This window comes from Hippoglossus stenolepis, chromosome 8, assembly GCF_022539355.2.
Source record: "Hippoglossus stenolepis isolate QCI-W04-F060 chromosome 8, HSTE1.2, whole genome shotgun sequence".
NCBI lineage: Eukaryota > Metazoa > Chordata > Actinopteri > Pleuronectiformes > Pleuronectidae > Hippoglossus > Hippoglossus stenolepis.
Window position 1 is genome coordinate 1,912,828 of NC_061490.1, and position 17,529 is coordinate 1,930,356.

The 17,529-nt window shown below is 43.1% G+C and overlaps 1 protein-coding gene across 6 annotated transcripts in view; it reads right to left on the minus strand.

Annotated features, from left to right (window-relative positions):
* The window catches only part of oxr1a (oxidation resistance 1a), a 157,115-nt gene that overhangs the window by 68,662 nt on the left and 70,924 nt on the right, over positions 1-17,529 (minus strand). Inside the window, exon 1 of one of the 6 annotated variants that reach the window (XM_035164304.2) lies at positions 1,415-1,730. The exons of the other annotated variants lie outside the window; for them this stretch is intronic. Within the exon in view, the coding sequence (XP_035020195.1) occupies positions 1,415-1,571 (157 nt within the window). The 5' untranslated portion in view covers positions 1,572-1,730. Of the gene's footprint in view, positions 1-1,414; positions 1,731-17,529 lie in introns of those variants that run through there. 6 annotated transcript variants of the gene reach the window in all.

A 17,529-nucleotide genomic window follows, 5' to 3' on the forward strand; every position in this document is an offset into this window, starting at 1 on the left:
ATGCTAACTACCAGCACACAGCACTCTGTGTGACATGTATCAGTGGATGGTGTGGCCTGAGAGCTCACATCCCATCTCTGCTTTTTCATTTCAACAGCACTACATATCTCTGCATTTGATTCAAAGTCAGAGACGGCACTGATGGGCCTCATAATAAATTATGTGTGAGAAGCAAAGTGGAATGAGAAAGAAAAAAAAATCCAATTTTCATTAACATGGTGATACTTCCCGATGTGAAAAGCCTTGAGGACATACTTGTTCACTCACTGGCTGGATGGTTTCAAACATGCACTGCCTGCTGATCTGAAATATTTGAAATGCCTCAGTTGTCCCAGGCAGTTGTGTCCTCAAAACAAACTGGACAGGCAGCTAGCAGCCACTGAGGAAGACTTATATGATTCACTACGCGACACAATCTGTTCAAAAATCAGTCCTGTTCAGGAAGTCTGCTGAAATATGTGTGTAACAACTAGTGTTGCATAATGCGACTAGCCTTCCCTGTTCAACCTGAGCATGTATGTCACACATTAATCCTAACTTTAGTGTAATGTATATAAAAAGGGGTCTGGTGATGGGCAGAAAACTTTGGATCTGTAAGGATGATACATTTAGTCTGTTATTTTTGGGCAGGGCAATGTATCAATCATTATCACAATACATTTTTATCAATTGCAAAATAGCAATGATTGAATATATATCACTATAATGCTTATGCATTGTGCAAACAGTGAGCAGGTAGAACACATCACTGATCTTCCTCCGATTTGTTAAACGTTTTGCTGTCTGGGCCACAACCTTCACTCAGCATCTTTACACTTAAAGAAACAAGAATGTGACATTTATCATGATAATTGTCAATATCAACTAAAATGAAAATTTTAACTAGATATGATTTTTTGTATTTGATTTTGCTGTTATTTACTTGCAGAAGCCTACAGCTATTTCACATGACACAGCCTGTAACCATAAGAGTGTGTTGACAACAGCAGACAAGTGCTTCACTCTCACATGTTAGATGAAAGATGAGGAGTTTTTTGGGGAAATAGTGACGAGTTTGAATCAAGCTCAACTTTTCAGGTCACTCGGTACAAACGCATCTAACGTGGCGCATTTCAGTGACAGGGTACTGCGGAAATAACAACTAAATCTGAACTCAGGTTTAAAGTTTACATTGTATTGGCATAAGAACTGAGCCGAAATTAAGAGGTACAGTCCCTCTTTGTTTCTAACTGTGAAACCTTGATCTAACAGGTAAGAAAAGCACACAAGACACTAGTTAACTTTAAATTGAACAGTTTCTGAAGGTGGTTTGGCGCAGTAGGACAGAGGGCATTGGAAGTTTGGTCTCCCCAGCTCGTTGACTCGTGTTGTCCGCTACCCATCAGCTGACCCAGAGGAATGGAGACAGTTTTACCTGCTTTGCAGTGGACGGAGACATTGTGGTGTCTCGGCCCGACATGGTGCTGCTGGATGTGGACCGTGTCCTGCTCGGGTCCGGGCCACAGTGTCTGAGAGATCGCGTCTCTGACAACTCTGGCTCCGCTGCCCGTGATAGAGAATAAGTAGTCCATACTGCTGGGTTAACTACTACTACTAACTACTACTAACTACTACTGCCTCAAAGTTTGAGGAAGTCTGCAGACATGTCGCACTGTTGTCTCCCACACACCCACTGGGGAAGGATCCTCCAACACGCTGCACATACCGAAACAGGAATTGATATACGTCAACAACTGCAAACTTTGTTTTCGCCCCTAGTGGAGTCGAGCTGGGCGCGCGCACACACACACACACACACACACACACACACACACACACACACACACACACACACACACACACACACACACACACACACACACACACACACACACACACACACACACACACACACACACACACACCTGCCCTAATGACCTACACTCACTGTCCTCACAAATATATGTATATTAAAAATATATATTTCATTTAGACCACACGAACCAAAACTAAGATTGTTTTGGTTCAGTGATTGTTGCAGAATCTGTATTCTCTTTAAAAGCTAAGTTTTTAGGCCAACTAAATTCCATTTGAATTAAAGACAGCTGCAGATTCGGGGCTGATGGGAGGGAGATTCATAAAAGTAATGATTCAGATCGTACATATATGTAACATTTTCACTTATATACGAATAAATGTATGCATAAAGATGTGACCCAGCTGATCCTCCACCAATTTCCAGAGGATACTTCAGAGCCATCAAGGGTGGGGCTTTATGGCACTCAGGAGAAAGACATCCATCTCCCACCTTAATAACATTCTAATAAATTGAGACTTTCACATTCGGTGCCGAAGCACACTTCTGCGCCCGTATGCGACTCGAGGGGGCACAGCGAGAACGCTCAGACCTGTGACATATAAGCTGCTGCTTATCCAGGGAGGAATCTAAGGAGATGGCTTTTGCGGGGCGCAAAATGACTGTGGAAGAGTGCAAAACCCACAGACCAGAACCAGGTGTAGTAATTGGGCAGCAGACTCAGGTGAGCAATGAACTGTTAAGACAATGATGCATTATTCATTCCAGGGCCAGTGATGGAGTGAGAATGGAGTCAGGAGTCTAAAGAAATCCTGTAATGTTTCAGGTGAATTGGAGACGTGATCGGAATGGGGGGAGCTGTAATGGTTCACTCATTCACATCAGTAATGGTACAGATGGAAGGATTGTTTTTGGTAAGCTGAAATCTGACAGGAGCAGTATCTGGTCTGTGTGGTAGGTGGGCTGGGGATGAACCAGCTGTTGTAATTGAGTCCAATGAACCAGTAGGATCTGAGGCTGCACCAGGGCACCTTCAATACTGAATGTGCTCCATCTGCTGGTTACACAGGGAATTGCATGCTCCAGTGTCCCTCAGTGAAGAGACAGCATTTAGGGTCACAGCAGAAATCACAAGAATATAGATATTGCAACAATTAAATCCATGACTACATAAACATTTCTTAAAAAGGCCTATTTATTACATTTGTATGAATCAGGCATAGCTGCTCCTCCTTATCTTTTGCTTTCCTCAACAGGAATCAAGAAATAGCTCATGAAGTCGTCGAATAAAAGTCCACTTAGATTTTGGCCCCTGAAGGTATCGAGTTAAATGTGATATTAAACAGAAAAAACGAATACTCCGGTATGAATAGCTGTACAAATGTTTGGATATTAATTCTTGAGAAATTACTTTAATTATAATTATTTAATTATGAATTAATAATTAAGAGTGGTTCAGCTCAGATGGAGATTTGTAAAACAAAGTTTAAAACTTGCATATGACCTGCTGTATGTAACCCGATATAAAAATCAAATGCAACAATGTTCCGACAACATGTAAAATATAGGTGATTGATTCTAAAACTGCCATATCAAACACTTCCTTGAACAACTCCCACAGGGATTTTATTTGTTCCTCTGTGACCTTGCACAGGGCCCTGCTGGTTCACTTGGCTCTCAGACCGTGTATATCTAGACGGGTCTTAAGACTGGCGCAGCGCCACCCCGAAGAGCCTTGTAGCTGCGTGATATACTGTGTTGCTGTACCAGCTGCCCAGAGCAGTCATCAAATCATCCATAACATCCTCGGAGGGAGCCGGACTGGGTTCCTGCTGCATTTCAGCCTCATGGATTTAAAGATACACTCAGCAGTAGCGCAGACTAAACAATAAAGCTAAATGTAGTTTTAAAGGCCTATTTCTCTCTGAGAACTCCTCCACTCTCTCATTAAGCTTTAGTGTGACCAAAGACAGAGAATGAAAGAATCCCCTCTGCGTCATCGCACGGAAAGTTACTTTGTTCTCCTTAAGCTAGCATGTTTGATGTATTGTCTGTTTCTGTATTTTAGGTAATTAAATAGGCTAAATACAATTAGTTAACTGACATCCATTATGATGTAATGTTTATTTCTTATTTTTTGCAAAAGGTCACTGTGGTCTTCATTTGAGTGTGTGTGGTTACAGTATCTTTATTTAAGTCCTAACTCCACTTCTCTTTTTGATTTGCTAATGAGACCAGATCAGCACTTAAAGTTGGGGAACCGTTCTGTTTAATGCCTTAAAATGTCTTGTTATACAAGCACCCGGATAAAACCCTCCTGGTGTAAGCAGCTGCCAGCAGAAGCCCTCAGAGGGTCTTGTGTGTGAGGCTTTGTCATCATCTTGGAGAGGGCCACTGGGAAGTGAGTGCTAATCTCAACAGTTCACCCATTGAGAGCCAGGTAGGCTGCAGCCTAATCCTGAGGTGGGGGAGAAAACGCTTTCATTGCAGAGCCACAAACATGGAGGCCGACAGGGAGCTGCAGCTTTTCTACTGTCAACCAACAGACGGACTTCACAAGCCGGGTTACATAAGCAGAGCTGAAGCGGTACGCTGGTGTGAACGCCACCATGTGTGTGTGTTTGTGTGTGCACGATGGGCTGTGTCAGTATGTACACACATATTCACACACTCACAATCAGCTCCTTTCTCCCAGACATTTCCCTTTTACAGTGGAAATCACTGTGACATAAATGCAGCGGAGAAATCATTCATGTGACACAAATGCACCTGCTGGCGAACACAAACAAGCCTTTCAGTGTGTGCTGATGGGGGGGTTGGGGGTCACTGAGGTATGTGAGCCAAAAGAGATAGCTTTCTCAGAGCCCGTTCTCACGTGGCACCTCTGGAGCCGCTGTGTACACGCAGAAAGTACACGCAGAAAGTACAGCACATACTGTCTTGTGTTTCACAAGCGTCACGCTCTATTATCCTGCAGCCGGTACAAGAGGTGTAAACAAGGCGTGACGACCAATGAGGACAGTTAGCTGCTGAAGGAATCATGCAGAGGCATCCAGACAATGGCGGCAATCAAGGTATTGGGAAGGTGCAGCTTCAGCTCTCAGGAGCTGCCGGCTCTACAAAAGATGAACTCTGGCAGCGGTCCCAAATATTCACAAGAGGGCAACGTGAATTTCCTGTTGTGTGGTGCCTGTGAAGACAGTGAAAATTTCAAGTTGAATCACCAGATCATCTGGAGGAACAGGGTTGTATAATTACTCACCGCCCTGGTTACATAAGTCTGAGAGCTGTCACTCAGACCATGTTTATCTTTTTTTTTTCTTTACTTCACATGAACATTGTTCACTTCGGAGCCTTCAGCATCGCCTACCTTGCAGCTTATGTGGGCTGCCGTGAAATTACTACAGCAACATTTATGGAGCTGCCCATGAGTCATTATCCAATATGTGATGTCAGCATTGATATTCAAATCTGTGATGAGTCTCTGGTCCATCACTGCGCTTACTAACAGAGAGGAATAACATCATCTTAGAACAGAGAGAGTAACTTGCAACCCTGGAGCTTAAGTAAATGACTTGTTAAAGGGATAGTTTTGGTAAATATGCTCATGCTCTGTCACTAGAGGAGTAAGATGTAGTTTAGAGCTAAAGTCAGGAGGCGACCGGCCTAGCGGAGCATAAAGAATAGAACCGAGGGGAAAGAGCTAGCTTGGGAAATTAAACACAAATTAAATTCAGTCAGCCATCCATCCATCAATCCATTCATTATCTATACTGCTTATCCTCTGAGCGTTGCATGGGGAGCTGCAGCCAATCACAGCTGACATTGGGTGAGAGGCGGGGCATCCTGGACACATGACTGGGATTTTGAGCAGCTTTATCAACTGATGAAGGCCACTAGATTTAGTTGAAAGCACTGGATGCAAGATGTAATTTTAACCTTGTGCTGACATTTGTGTTGGTCAAGGTCCAAGGGCAACCTTCAGGCTCACACCTGAACATCTTTGTGACATGCAGAACACCACTGGGTCCTGACCTGTAGAACACCAGAGGGAATAAGGGTACCAGTCGTTTCCGCGGCAACCTCACATCCCTTTCCCCAAGAGGTGCTTCTTTTGCTACATGCCTGTTATTATAATGTCAAGGGGTCAAGGCTTATGGCTGGAACCAGCATTTAGCTTATAAAAATAACTATTCGCAACAGTGCTGAAACATCAACCACAATGGTATCCCGCCATGAGAAAAAACTGGACCTAAGCAAAAAAAAAAAAGGAAAACATCAGAGACACTGTCCTAATTTTAGAAGATTATCCGCCTGTCACAGTCAATTGTGCTCTTTTCTGTATTTATGTTTTTCCCTTTAGCGTATTCAGGAAATCCTGGCCAATAGTCTTTCCTCACTTTAACACAGAGCCAAAAATATCATCCAAAAAACTGGATCTTTTGTTGCTATGAATGTGTTATGTAAATACATGATGTCAGAGTAGAAAAAACCCTCCGTCATCCAGCCTGGTGGCTCCAAAAGAGAGTGAAAATGAGGAGGTGAGGTGTTGTTGAGCCATCGAGTCTGACGCTGACCTGCTGCTGCAACATTTCAACCTGCTGTTATTGCCTGGCCTTCTCTCTCAGGACAGTTCAGCAGGGTGGCTAGTGGTGATCGATGAGCGGTGGCGTCAGAGCAGGCTATCTTTCACCGCCACTTCCACTGCCCCCGCTCGCGGTCATCTATCCTCTGTGGGTGTCTGCACTGTCTGAGGCCGCCCCGAGAGACTGGGTGGCCCCGACGACTGATGGCAGCAGGCTTGGCAGGAAGAACACATCCGTCTGCAGAGCCGAGTGCTCTTCCCCTTCAATCATTGCACCCTCCTCTTCTCTATTTTTGCATGCATTTTATTTTAACGCCTGGAGAGTGTGCCGTATGATGAGGAGACGGTTAATTTCAGCTGGAGTTAGAGAGAGAAAGAAGAAAAGCAGGAGGAACAGCACAACAGTGTTGTGTGGAAGAGAAAGAGAGGGTGAAGGAGGAAGGGAAGAGGAAGGGACGTGCATCAGATACGCTCCACTGCTCGCTTCATACAGGGCAATTTATTAAAATAATAAAGCCCAGCCTTGTGCTGAAGGTTGAGCCCACAATAAACCTGACAGGGAGACAGAAAGAGCGGCTGCAGGACTAAGAATTGTCAGGCAAATAAACAAAACAAATGCCCTGTTATGTCGGTGTCCACTTTATTATCTGCGCTGAACTCTTTGGAAGGAGTTAATTGCTTGCTTTTAAACTCAGACAGTCATATATTTCATCATTACTCTAAAAAGCCTCTCATGAATCACTCAGCTACAACACAAAGCACAAAAATGGCTCCACATGAGCCTCCCTCTTCGCCTCAACAAGCATCCGAATCAAACTGCGACCACATACAGCAATGTGCTATGGGAGGATATTAGAAGCAAATGGACATCTTAAGTACGACAAAGATGGTAAGTGGCTCTGCACTGTCTCTATCTGCTGTAAAACTGTCTTAACCCTGGACACTCCTCATCCGTCACCTGATAGGTCCACAAGTGTGCTAAATTGGATAATGAATCTGTCTCCCCTGGAGATGCAGTGGACGGATAATTTGTTGGTTGCATTACAAGCCAGGGACACATTTGTATGAGGTGTGAGAAGTTGGTGGGGTTTAAACGGACGCATCCTTTTGGAGTCCATAGGAACAACACGAGTGGATGCTGACTCAATGAAGGCATAACTAACTGTGATGGGAGGGACTCATTAGTAAGATCCTCTGTTCATGACATGTACTCCAGTCAAATATGTTGTAGTCAATTTCTCTGTAGCTAAAAATGATTAAGCTAAATGTACTTTGCTTCTGGCACACATGTGTATTTGTCTTTTAATTTCAGTCATTTCTTAATAAACAACCTGTACTGTGAGACCAAAACTCAAATCAATCCCCTACATTTATGGTGTGATAAGAGCGAGAAGCCTACAGAAAAACAATATAACCATCTTTTAGTGGAGTCATTGATTCCGGGGTCCTGTCTTCCAGATTTATATGTCACACAAAGGAACATGGCAAAGGGTCCTATGCAGGTTCCTGTGTTCCCCGGCTCTATATATGTGCTCTCCCAGGGTACCATGTTTCCAGCTCAATATAGCACATAATTCTAGGACTCTAAAAAAGATGTTCACCAGTAAATTATTCCCTTAATTTGACATGAGCTATTGTGTGAACCTGTGAAAGGGGTTTTCTGTTCCCCAGCACAGCCATTTGGTTTACGATATAATGCACTAAAGCCCCGTTTCCACTGGTCAAAAAACCCACTTACAGCTGCTCACATCTGGCTTTGTCTGCAATGGGAATGGATATAATCGACACTTCCAGGTTACATGACTCTGCAGCAGACACAGGTTTTGATTGGCTACACTCAGGTAAACAAGGGAATAGGGCAGACAGCAATGTAAGAGAGTGCCTTAGTTATCTGTGTGTGTGTGACGTTGAACATGGCGTACCGGAAGAAAAAACAGAACGGCAAAATCCTTTACTGGTAATGGGAAAGGAGTCAATCGGTGAGTTTTTATTTTGTATTTGAACTGGTTTACCCACGTTAATGGCAGGTAGATAAAGCTAACAATTTGAATTGGATTTTTCGACTTCAAGTTTACCCAAGTATGTGTTTTTAGAACTAACCTGCAGTGCCTGTTAACAGTTGACCTTTCCTAAGCCTAAATCTCAACAAGGTGCACTAACCATCTCCTGGTCCTTTACACACAAAGCACCGATGCTTGAGCTGCTGCTGCTCTGCCAACATGCTGCTCACACTACGCCATGTTCGTAGACAGTGTTGAAGACCATTTCTGGAGGTTGTGTTACTATTATTACAATATAAGGCACATATGGAAAACGTTCAGTGTTACTTCAAAGAACATTTTGCAAAGTGAATAGATTAGTAATGCAAATAGAGTATGTGGATGTACTGTGAAGATGTGGAGGTTATTTATTCCTATATACGTTCCAGCAGTCAGGGCAGTATGTGAATGTGTACATGCTTGGATGGTCATGACGACATGCGTCAATCAAACCAATGTGGCAGCTTAATGCCCACAGCCTGCACTTTGTCATGTCTGAACAGGAGACTGATACCACAACTGAGGCTTCACACAAAACACCATCTGAACACGGAGGACACAGCATCCATTATATACTGTATTGTGATTTTTGTCCTGTCATTTTATTAAACAATGTTTTGCATCTCTCTCCAAAAACACAGCATAATAATTAATTGTAGAGTGCCCCAGAATCAGAGGCATAAACAGATATTTAGATGAGGCAAGAGCTTTTATAAAACAGGCTTTTTAGAGCCAGCATTCTTAAAAAGTTTGTCCTTAAATGCATCTGTGTTTTCCACAGCTGCCGTACCTCCAGTAATACTCTGTGCAACCAGAGTGGGACAAAAGGAGGAGGCATTCAGATCTGATGTATGTAACTTCTGCCGCCACGCTTCTTTGTGATCATTTTCCAGAGCCCTGCCATCCAGTGAATGTCCAGAGCAATGACCCGTGTGGAGAAGACAGCATACTGCACTGGCCGGCTAAATCCTGTCCTCCAGCTATTCTTCCTCTTGGATAAACCAGTGCATAGCAAATGTGGCCCCGAAGCACGTGCAACACAAAGTCCTCCACGTTTTAATAAGAAGAGCTAGAGGAGGACGCAGAGGGAGGGGAGCGGGGTTCAAGGTGGACGGGGATGAGTTAGAATCTGTGTGAAGCTCAACTCCGCTGACCCGAATGTTGGCCTGGATCCAGGATTCTCATGTACTGTCACTGTGCCCACTGATGAAGTGAAACCCACAAGGACAAGGATGCTACAAAAGTTAAACCCAAAAGCACTTGATTCACATCTCTTTCGATACAGATAATTGCTCCGTTTTGAAAATGTGTATAAACATTTGTAAATGAAGAGCGAAATAATATAATCCATTTCTCTCTGCGATAGTTAATAATGATCAAATTAAACATCCTCTTGGGCATCTTGTTGTCTAGCATCGTATTCAGCACTTATCCCGGTGAAGAACAAATTGGGTTACCTGTGACGGCTTCAAAGAATGTGAAGCACCAGCAGCGTTTGCATTGGCAGCAACTTCACACAATGCTGATAAAATATTAAGACAGTAAACAATAAACAGTGATGCAGCAATTAAGACACAAATCAAAACAAGAACACTGGATTCCACACCTACATTGTTTTCTATAAATCTGTTATGCGTAGATCAGCAGTCTCATGTGGGCAATGACTCACTGACAATAAAACTACTACTAGATAATTACTGAATGTAAATACATTAAATGGCTATTACACAAAAAATGCAACCCATTGACAGTTTGAGTTAATGGTAATATTTAATGGTTTAACTAAGCAAACAATGAAGTGAATATAAAATCTCACGGTTTATAAATTACAATCAGTGTGAACACACTACAGAGCTTTAAACAGCATTTTATGGTCATTCTGAGTGGATAGGCTTTGCTCTCTGGACCTTTAAATTTCAACATAGATCTTACAGTCCTCCTCAGAATGAGCGAAGGCCGTGAAATACGATTGAAAGCAACGGATAAAGCTAGAACGTGGACCTTGAGTTAAGATTTTATTTATTTGAAGGCAAACTACTGTCTGCAAGGTAAAAATTAACTCCCATTTCCAGACTGAATAACAGTTTGATGCTGCAGCTGCTTCAAAGCTGACACACAAGCTGTTTTCAGACATGCACTGGATTCCGGATAATCTCCTGATGTTACCCAGAGGGGCTGTATGTGAGAACTCAAATGTCCATGTCAGTTGCTGCGGACATTCACCGGGTAGACGCATTGATCACGTTTCTACCATGCGACACAAAATCGAAAGAAACAAAAGAAATGCATTCTTCATATGTGATAGATAAACTCAAACTCTTCTTCCTAGTTCATGCGTGAAAACGCCTTAAGTCGTGTTGTTGGGAGTCAAACAATCAAACAGTCCCACTGATGGCAGATGAATAAACAGGTTGGTTTGATCATAAATATTATTAACACAACATGTGAGGACTGCGTTTCAAATCTACATGACTGCAAATGATTGGTTTCCACTGTCACTTCATTCTTCTGTAAATTCAAATAACTGGTCTGTAAATATCGCCCATAACTATGTAATGGTTTATCTGCTCCTTAGCGAAATTGTCTCATTTACTCAGTTCTGAGCAGAAATGCTGATTTGCACTGGCTGAGTTAACACAAACATTTCTGTTGTGTTAGCTCAGCACCAGCACATGCACATTACAAACAAGCGAAATAGAGCTGTTTTTAAATAAAAGCAGCCCACGAGTAAAAGGGAAACAAATATCAACAGTTATATGAAGTGGCAGATCTTATTTTCCCTCCGCTGTAAAATGAATCAATAGCAGGGGCTCGGTTCCGGCGTTCGACAGTAGAAAACTGCTTACTCTTCATTTGAGCTGTATGTAATCAATCGTAGCCAGAGGATGGCTGGAGCCCTTTCCAAACTAAGCGGGGAAACTGTGGGATTACTCGCTCTGTGGCATTTATAAATTGCATCCAACGAGAAAAGGGCCACCAAGAGACTCCCGGTCAACATAATTACACCGGCAGGCCAATAAATCCGACCAACAGATCTCTTACACTAGCACTGTAGTAAATTCAGTGGTGAGCCTTACTTTGCTTTCTTGCACTAAATAAGCAAACATTAATGTTTCTGTTGCTGTCTACAATAGAAAAGTGGCCTCAGAAGTTACCGATGCCTCTGTGGTCTTCGCTTCCGGCCAAGCTGTGAGTCAGTGTAGAGATTTAGATCTACACACGGCTGACTCATACTCATGAAAAATCTGTATTCAGGACCCTTGAAACAGGTGAATGTAAAGCGCTCTGCAACTCCATCTAATGCTATTCGCTTTTGAAAAGACGAAGGACACAGGAGCTGCTTAAAAGCGCAGAATTGATTTAAGGGCCATGATGCATGCTCTCTGGGGACATTTAGAAATGACAAATGTCAGACAAAATATATCATTTGTGATTTTCTCGACATTGAGACAGATCAAGGATAAGTGATTCTCCTATCAGAGGTGTGTGTGCATCTTGCATGCACCAGTCTGTGTACAGCAAACACCTTGACCTCTGCTGTAATTTCTTGATGGCGACCTTGCTATATATATAGCTCACAAGACAGTAAATACCTGTAGCAGGAGCTGTTATTGAGTAATACAGTATAAAACCTCCTTCTCTGAAGATTTGGAGCATCGTTGGTCTAAGTGGTTGTTCACCTGAATTCAGCCAGCGATCCTCCACTAAATGCAACTGAGATTGATGAAAGCAGACAGAGCCGTGTGCTCTTGCATTCTCTCTAGGGTACACATAAAGCCAAGGCCAGAGTAAATTAATCATTGAGCCTCCGTTTCATGCTTTGTAATACAACCAACCATGTCAGGTATAAAAAAAACTGCTTATATGCTGATGCTATTGTCATTTGCATCCCCTCTTATTGCTTATTATTTGCAGTTAAGCTTTAAAAAATTTGTAGCCAGCCCCACAGAGCGTTGATTAATTCAGCGGAGCCACTAGTCTGGTTAGGGTAAGACTACAAAGGGGCTCATAGAATAATGAGCACAGAGTAAAAAGTCAAAACCTGGAAAAACAGAGGCGACATTCTCTGCCTGTAACCAAGTTAGTGTCAAATCTGCTCCCTTGCCATCTGGGGATGACTGAGGCATACTATTAACCTTTGTGGAAACCGTTTCTGAGCCCACCCTGGTGGCCGAGAAGTGTGAGTCTGTAAGTGTGTAAATGAGGGAAATGTCTAAATACAAACAACAAGGACACTCCTATCCGTGAGACGCACAACAAAACACAACTTCCATTGGACGCACAGCCTCGCAAACGCCGCAGGCCGCTTCAAAAGGAGAAGCTCAACAAAAAGAAATCTCGAGAAATCCAGACGTGTCAGATATCCCAATTAAGGTTTGCAAGAACGGTGTGATGTGGCTGCCTCTGGCGCTGTTCAGCGTGAACACAGCCCTGGGGCACGCTTGTTGTCAGGCCTTTCTTATCAATGCACAGTGTAGATTGTGGTACCCTGTGAGCAGCACCACTTTCACAGGATTAACTGTGGAGGTTCTTATAATATCACCCACATCTGCCCTCACCCCCAGTGTGCTCAGAGGACACCAAGTGTGTGGGGCCAAAGCTACGTGCCTGTAATATTATGAATACATGTAAACCATCTCATATATTTTATATAAAGCAAATTCATATAACACTGAGCATCTTCATTCTGAACCATTTTCATTTAGACCACGAGCTTTATGCTATTCAGCTTTTAAGCATTATGCTTGGGGATTATAGATTTTGCCTTTCCTACAAAAGCTTGATCTTTATTTCCATACAATCCTTTCAGCTGGCACCTTCTGCATGTTGCTGTTCACTCAATGGTTGCTATGAAAGGTAAGAACTGATCTCTCAAGTGAATATGTAGTGTCAAACAGTGATGGAGACACAGGAAGGGAAAGGCTGGAGACAGAAAAAGACAGGAAGACGGAGAGACAGAGGAAGGCTGCGTGGGAGGAAGTGAAAGTGCAAGCGGGTGAGAGAAAGACCCTGCATTGGATTTGTGGTGGTGCTAAGCTGCCTTCTGGTGCTACGTGACCAGCCTATACCGCCAAGCCGAGGAGGCTCGGGCTTATCTCAGCGCACACAAGCAGCTCTGCTGGCAAAGGCACCATGGCATGGCTGCGGGTGCTGCTGTCAGAGCGTGACGGATAGCTCTTACTCTCTCCATCTCTTCTCTCACTATTCACTCCATCCCTCCCTCCCTCCTCTGCGCTCATTCACTGGGGAAGAGCATATGCAGGTTTGATACTGATGCACAACATGGGGACGATTCATGGTTAAGGTGGATTTCGAAACAGAGGAGTGGCATCGCACAGTGCCTGTAATAACTGCAGACTGAGTGGATGAGGTTTTTCCATTCTAAGAACAAAACGGATAAAGTCATTGACAAATACAATGTCTGCTAGGCTTATCTCTTTCTCTACGAAGAACTGTTTGAATTATTTACTTACATTAAATCAACACCTCAAACCCCTGGAGAAGACACTATTCAAACCAATCTATAATGACATTTGACATCCTAGTTGATGTCATGGCCTGTAACAGGTACTATGGTGCTAGGCAGTCAATGAGCTAAAGTTTTGAATCTTTATTGATATATCAGTTATATAATTGTTATGTGTACTTCCACTCATCTTTTTATATCCACTTTCTTACAGTAAGCTACACAGTTGTTGATTTTGCAACAACTGTGTAGCAAGGGGACTTGTCTCATGGTTGCATATATGAAATCAAAGAAAATGCTTACAATGCTGGTCACAGCCTGCCTGCACCAGGACATGCTCTTTGCTTCAGTCACATTCAATAATTATTACGAAGCAAACATGTCTCTGAGGCATGAGCATGGGAAAGTATATCAATACAAGTGAAACCTGTGCACACGGTGGCAGCTGACTGCTTGTGTAGGAGTTTGCAGGAAGATGCATGTTTTTCTAGAGGTGAGAATACAGGTCACATTTATGTAATTCCCAATAGATTAGGTTTTCATCTTTGAGTCTCTTAAGAGCTGAGGTGAGATGGTCAGTGGGTGGAATTACTGCAAAATCATTATAGAAAACATGAATTGTTGTGAACAGATCTCACTTCAGGATGGGATGTGGTGCCACATGGAAACATCCCTGCAGGATATTAAAATCTTTTATCATCAGTGGTCCAATTATGTCCCCAGTAGTTAACCAATGATTATATTGGTTGACTGTAATCGCATTTAATCTTCAACCTGAGAAAAAAATCTGCAGTTTGGCTCAAGATGAACACAGTGGACATTTTAACATGGAATGATCTGACATTTTTACCATTAAACTAATGGTTGATCGTCAAGTGAAAATTCTAATCATCCAGAGAACACTACCACCAAGGTCAACCCATCATTCTCATCTCTTTTGAAAACGGTCACAGTCATGAAAACTGCCCCTCTTCCATAGAAAAACACAGAGCTGTGTGACAGCGGCTGCTGTGTAATTGCCACCCCTGGCTACGATCTGGATGTGTAAACACAACAGAGGTGCCACCTGAGACAATTACATCAAACAAAAGAAGAGAGAAACACCGGTGTAGCGCCTGCAGCACTGGCTATAGCTGTCAACTGCCATAGTGATTAGCTCCTCAAAGGATATCCTGCTGCTCAGCTGAATACTGGAAAACACTGTTTTCTAGAACAAGTGGTCCAGCTATGAGTCCACACCCAAGCAAACATGTGAGTAGCAGAAGTAAAGGAGCAACAGGATGGCTACTTTACACTCTCCGACCTTTCCTTCGATAAATTGAGTAGCTGCTAATTAAATTCTGGCCACAGAGTCCCTATCATGAAACTGCATTTCAAGCAATGCTTGCTGGGAGCACTGAGCAAGTTAGTGTATTGCTACCCCAGCACTGGTTTCTCCCCATCTTCGACCCTGCAGTGAAAATCCAATGAATAACTAACAGGGGAATAATCAGTCACAAGAAGGTGGTGGAGTCTGCCACTCAGGCTACGCCAACATGTGTGGTTCTGTCTTGCTTATTAGCATTTCCTCTGTTAGGTGCTGTAGATACAATGCTGCGTTAGCAGAGTCAGGCCTCTGCTTCTGCCTGCAAGCCAATACTTACTGAGGTAGCAATGCACGTCAGGGGTTGAATCATTTGACACAAACATACATGCACAAATGTACACACCAACACAAAAAAACATTATAACACACAGCATTATTAAAAGGGACATTATTTATGATGGTATCTGATGTGACTTGATAAGGTTCTGACCTATTTGACTGGTTTGTCACAGAAGAATTAAGCTGTTTTCAGATATGACCTGCTGAGAATTGGCTACAGAGTTTATCCGCAGTTTGTCTTTCACACATGCATAAGGCAGCAGGAGGTTTTCTGCACAGACGCGATCACACAGCAACAAATCCTCAGCATTATTAACTCTGTTTTGGAAATCACGTGATTTTCTTGACATCACACAGAAACCGGTGTCGGCTCTTATCACCACAAACTCTCTTGACATCTTCGTCGGTGTCTTCTTTGTGTATGACACCGCTTTTTCACTGGGAGATATTTGTTTTCTTTTTCACTTCTGTCGCACCCGCGGTGAATCGAATTCCCCTGAATTTTTACTGACTAGTTACTTGGAGGCGAGGCAGAGAAAGTCCACAGAAACTGCGGAGCCTCCTCCAGAGAAAATCCGCAGCATCTGCGAAGTTCAGTGCATTTCTGAAAGCAGCTTAGGTCTCTGGATAAAAATAAATGCAATCAATATTTTATAGGGTTTAGAATTTGGTGGCCTCAAAATAACCAAATTTAAAGCCTGTAAATATAAAATAGCTTGGTCGAATACTATAGAAGTTTTGTTTTCAAAACTCAAACAGGTTAAACCCTTAATGAAAGTCTTTGGTGTTACACTTAAATCAATCAAAGCAACAACTGGTCACTCGTGTGTGTATTTATCATTTGATAAAATGCCTCTCCTCAGGACTGCAGCCTAGGTTGGTGCCACATTTTGCAGCAATCTGCTGCTGCTGTCCGTCTGTCCTTGAGACATTACCCTTCTGCCTGTGCCCCCCGGTCAGACACATAGGAAATAGATTAGAGGATAACAAGGTGGAAAGAGTGAGACGAGGAAGGGGATGGGTGATGGGACCAGAGGAGAAACGAGAGAACAAAATGGCAGAAGGTGCAGAAAAAAAGGGAAGGGGAGAGAAGCAGTGTGAGGAGGGGGAGAGGTGCAGCAGCTCTCCTCGAAGAAGCCAGTATCTACCATGACTTGCTGTGAAGGCTCTGCCCCGACACCTATACAAGGACATCCACAGTAGGGGCAGTGGCATACCTTCAATTAACTGTACTGTGGGTATAAATGTGTCAGCTTAGAGAGCATGAGTCAGCCTTCGAAAACAGAGACAGAAGAGTAATTGTTTATCCAATCCCAACACAATGAAACAGTTTTCGAACACACTCATTGTAAACAGGAGCACTAAAAGTTCTCCTTAATGAATCGACTGCTGTGTTCGTCAGACACTGTGCTCGTCTCTTGTTTGGCGATCTCTTACCTCGGAGCCTCCGGAGTGGAGGCTACAGGTTGGCTATAATGATGTAAAGGTCAGACATGGAGGTGGGACTCTGCGGCTGTCAGACAGCGATGCTGGGAGCCTGGGGAGGGTGTCAAGAGTCACACCCTCTCACGAGGCGACACCGCAGGCATCTAGGAGATCACAGGCTTTACCTTTCTTTTCCTGTCCCTTAAGTTCCTTTCATTTATTTTTCCGACCTGCTATTCCCATGTTTGACTCTTCAGTGCTTTCCTCTACTTCGGGTCAATACCTTCCCTTTCAATGTTTCCTTACCATTACTGCAATTCCCATGACTTTGACTTTCTATCTCCTCTTTCTCTTCTCTCCTTAGGGTCAATCCCTTCCATCCTCTTTATTTTTTCTTTCCTTTTTCCTTTTCTAATTTCCTTTCCCGCTCATTTCCCATCCGTTCCCTTTCCTTTGCTTTAAGTCCATCCTTCCTTCCTTCCCTCCCTTTGGCATTTCCTTGTTTGTTACATTTCATTTAAAATATGATGTATTCTGCAGTGATCTAGAATGGATGTATTCACATGAGGTGAC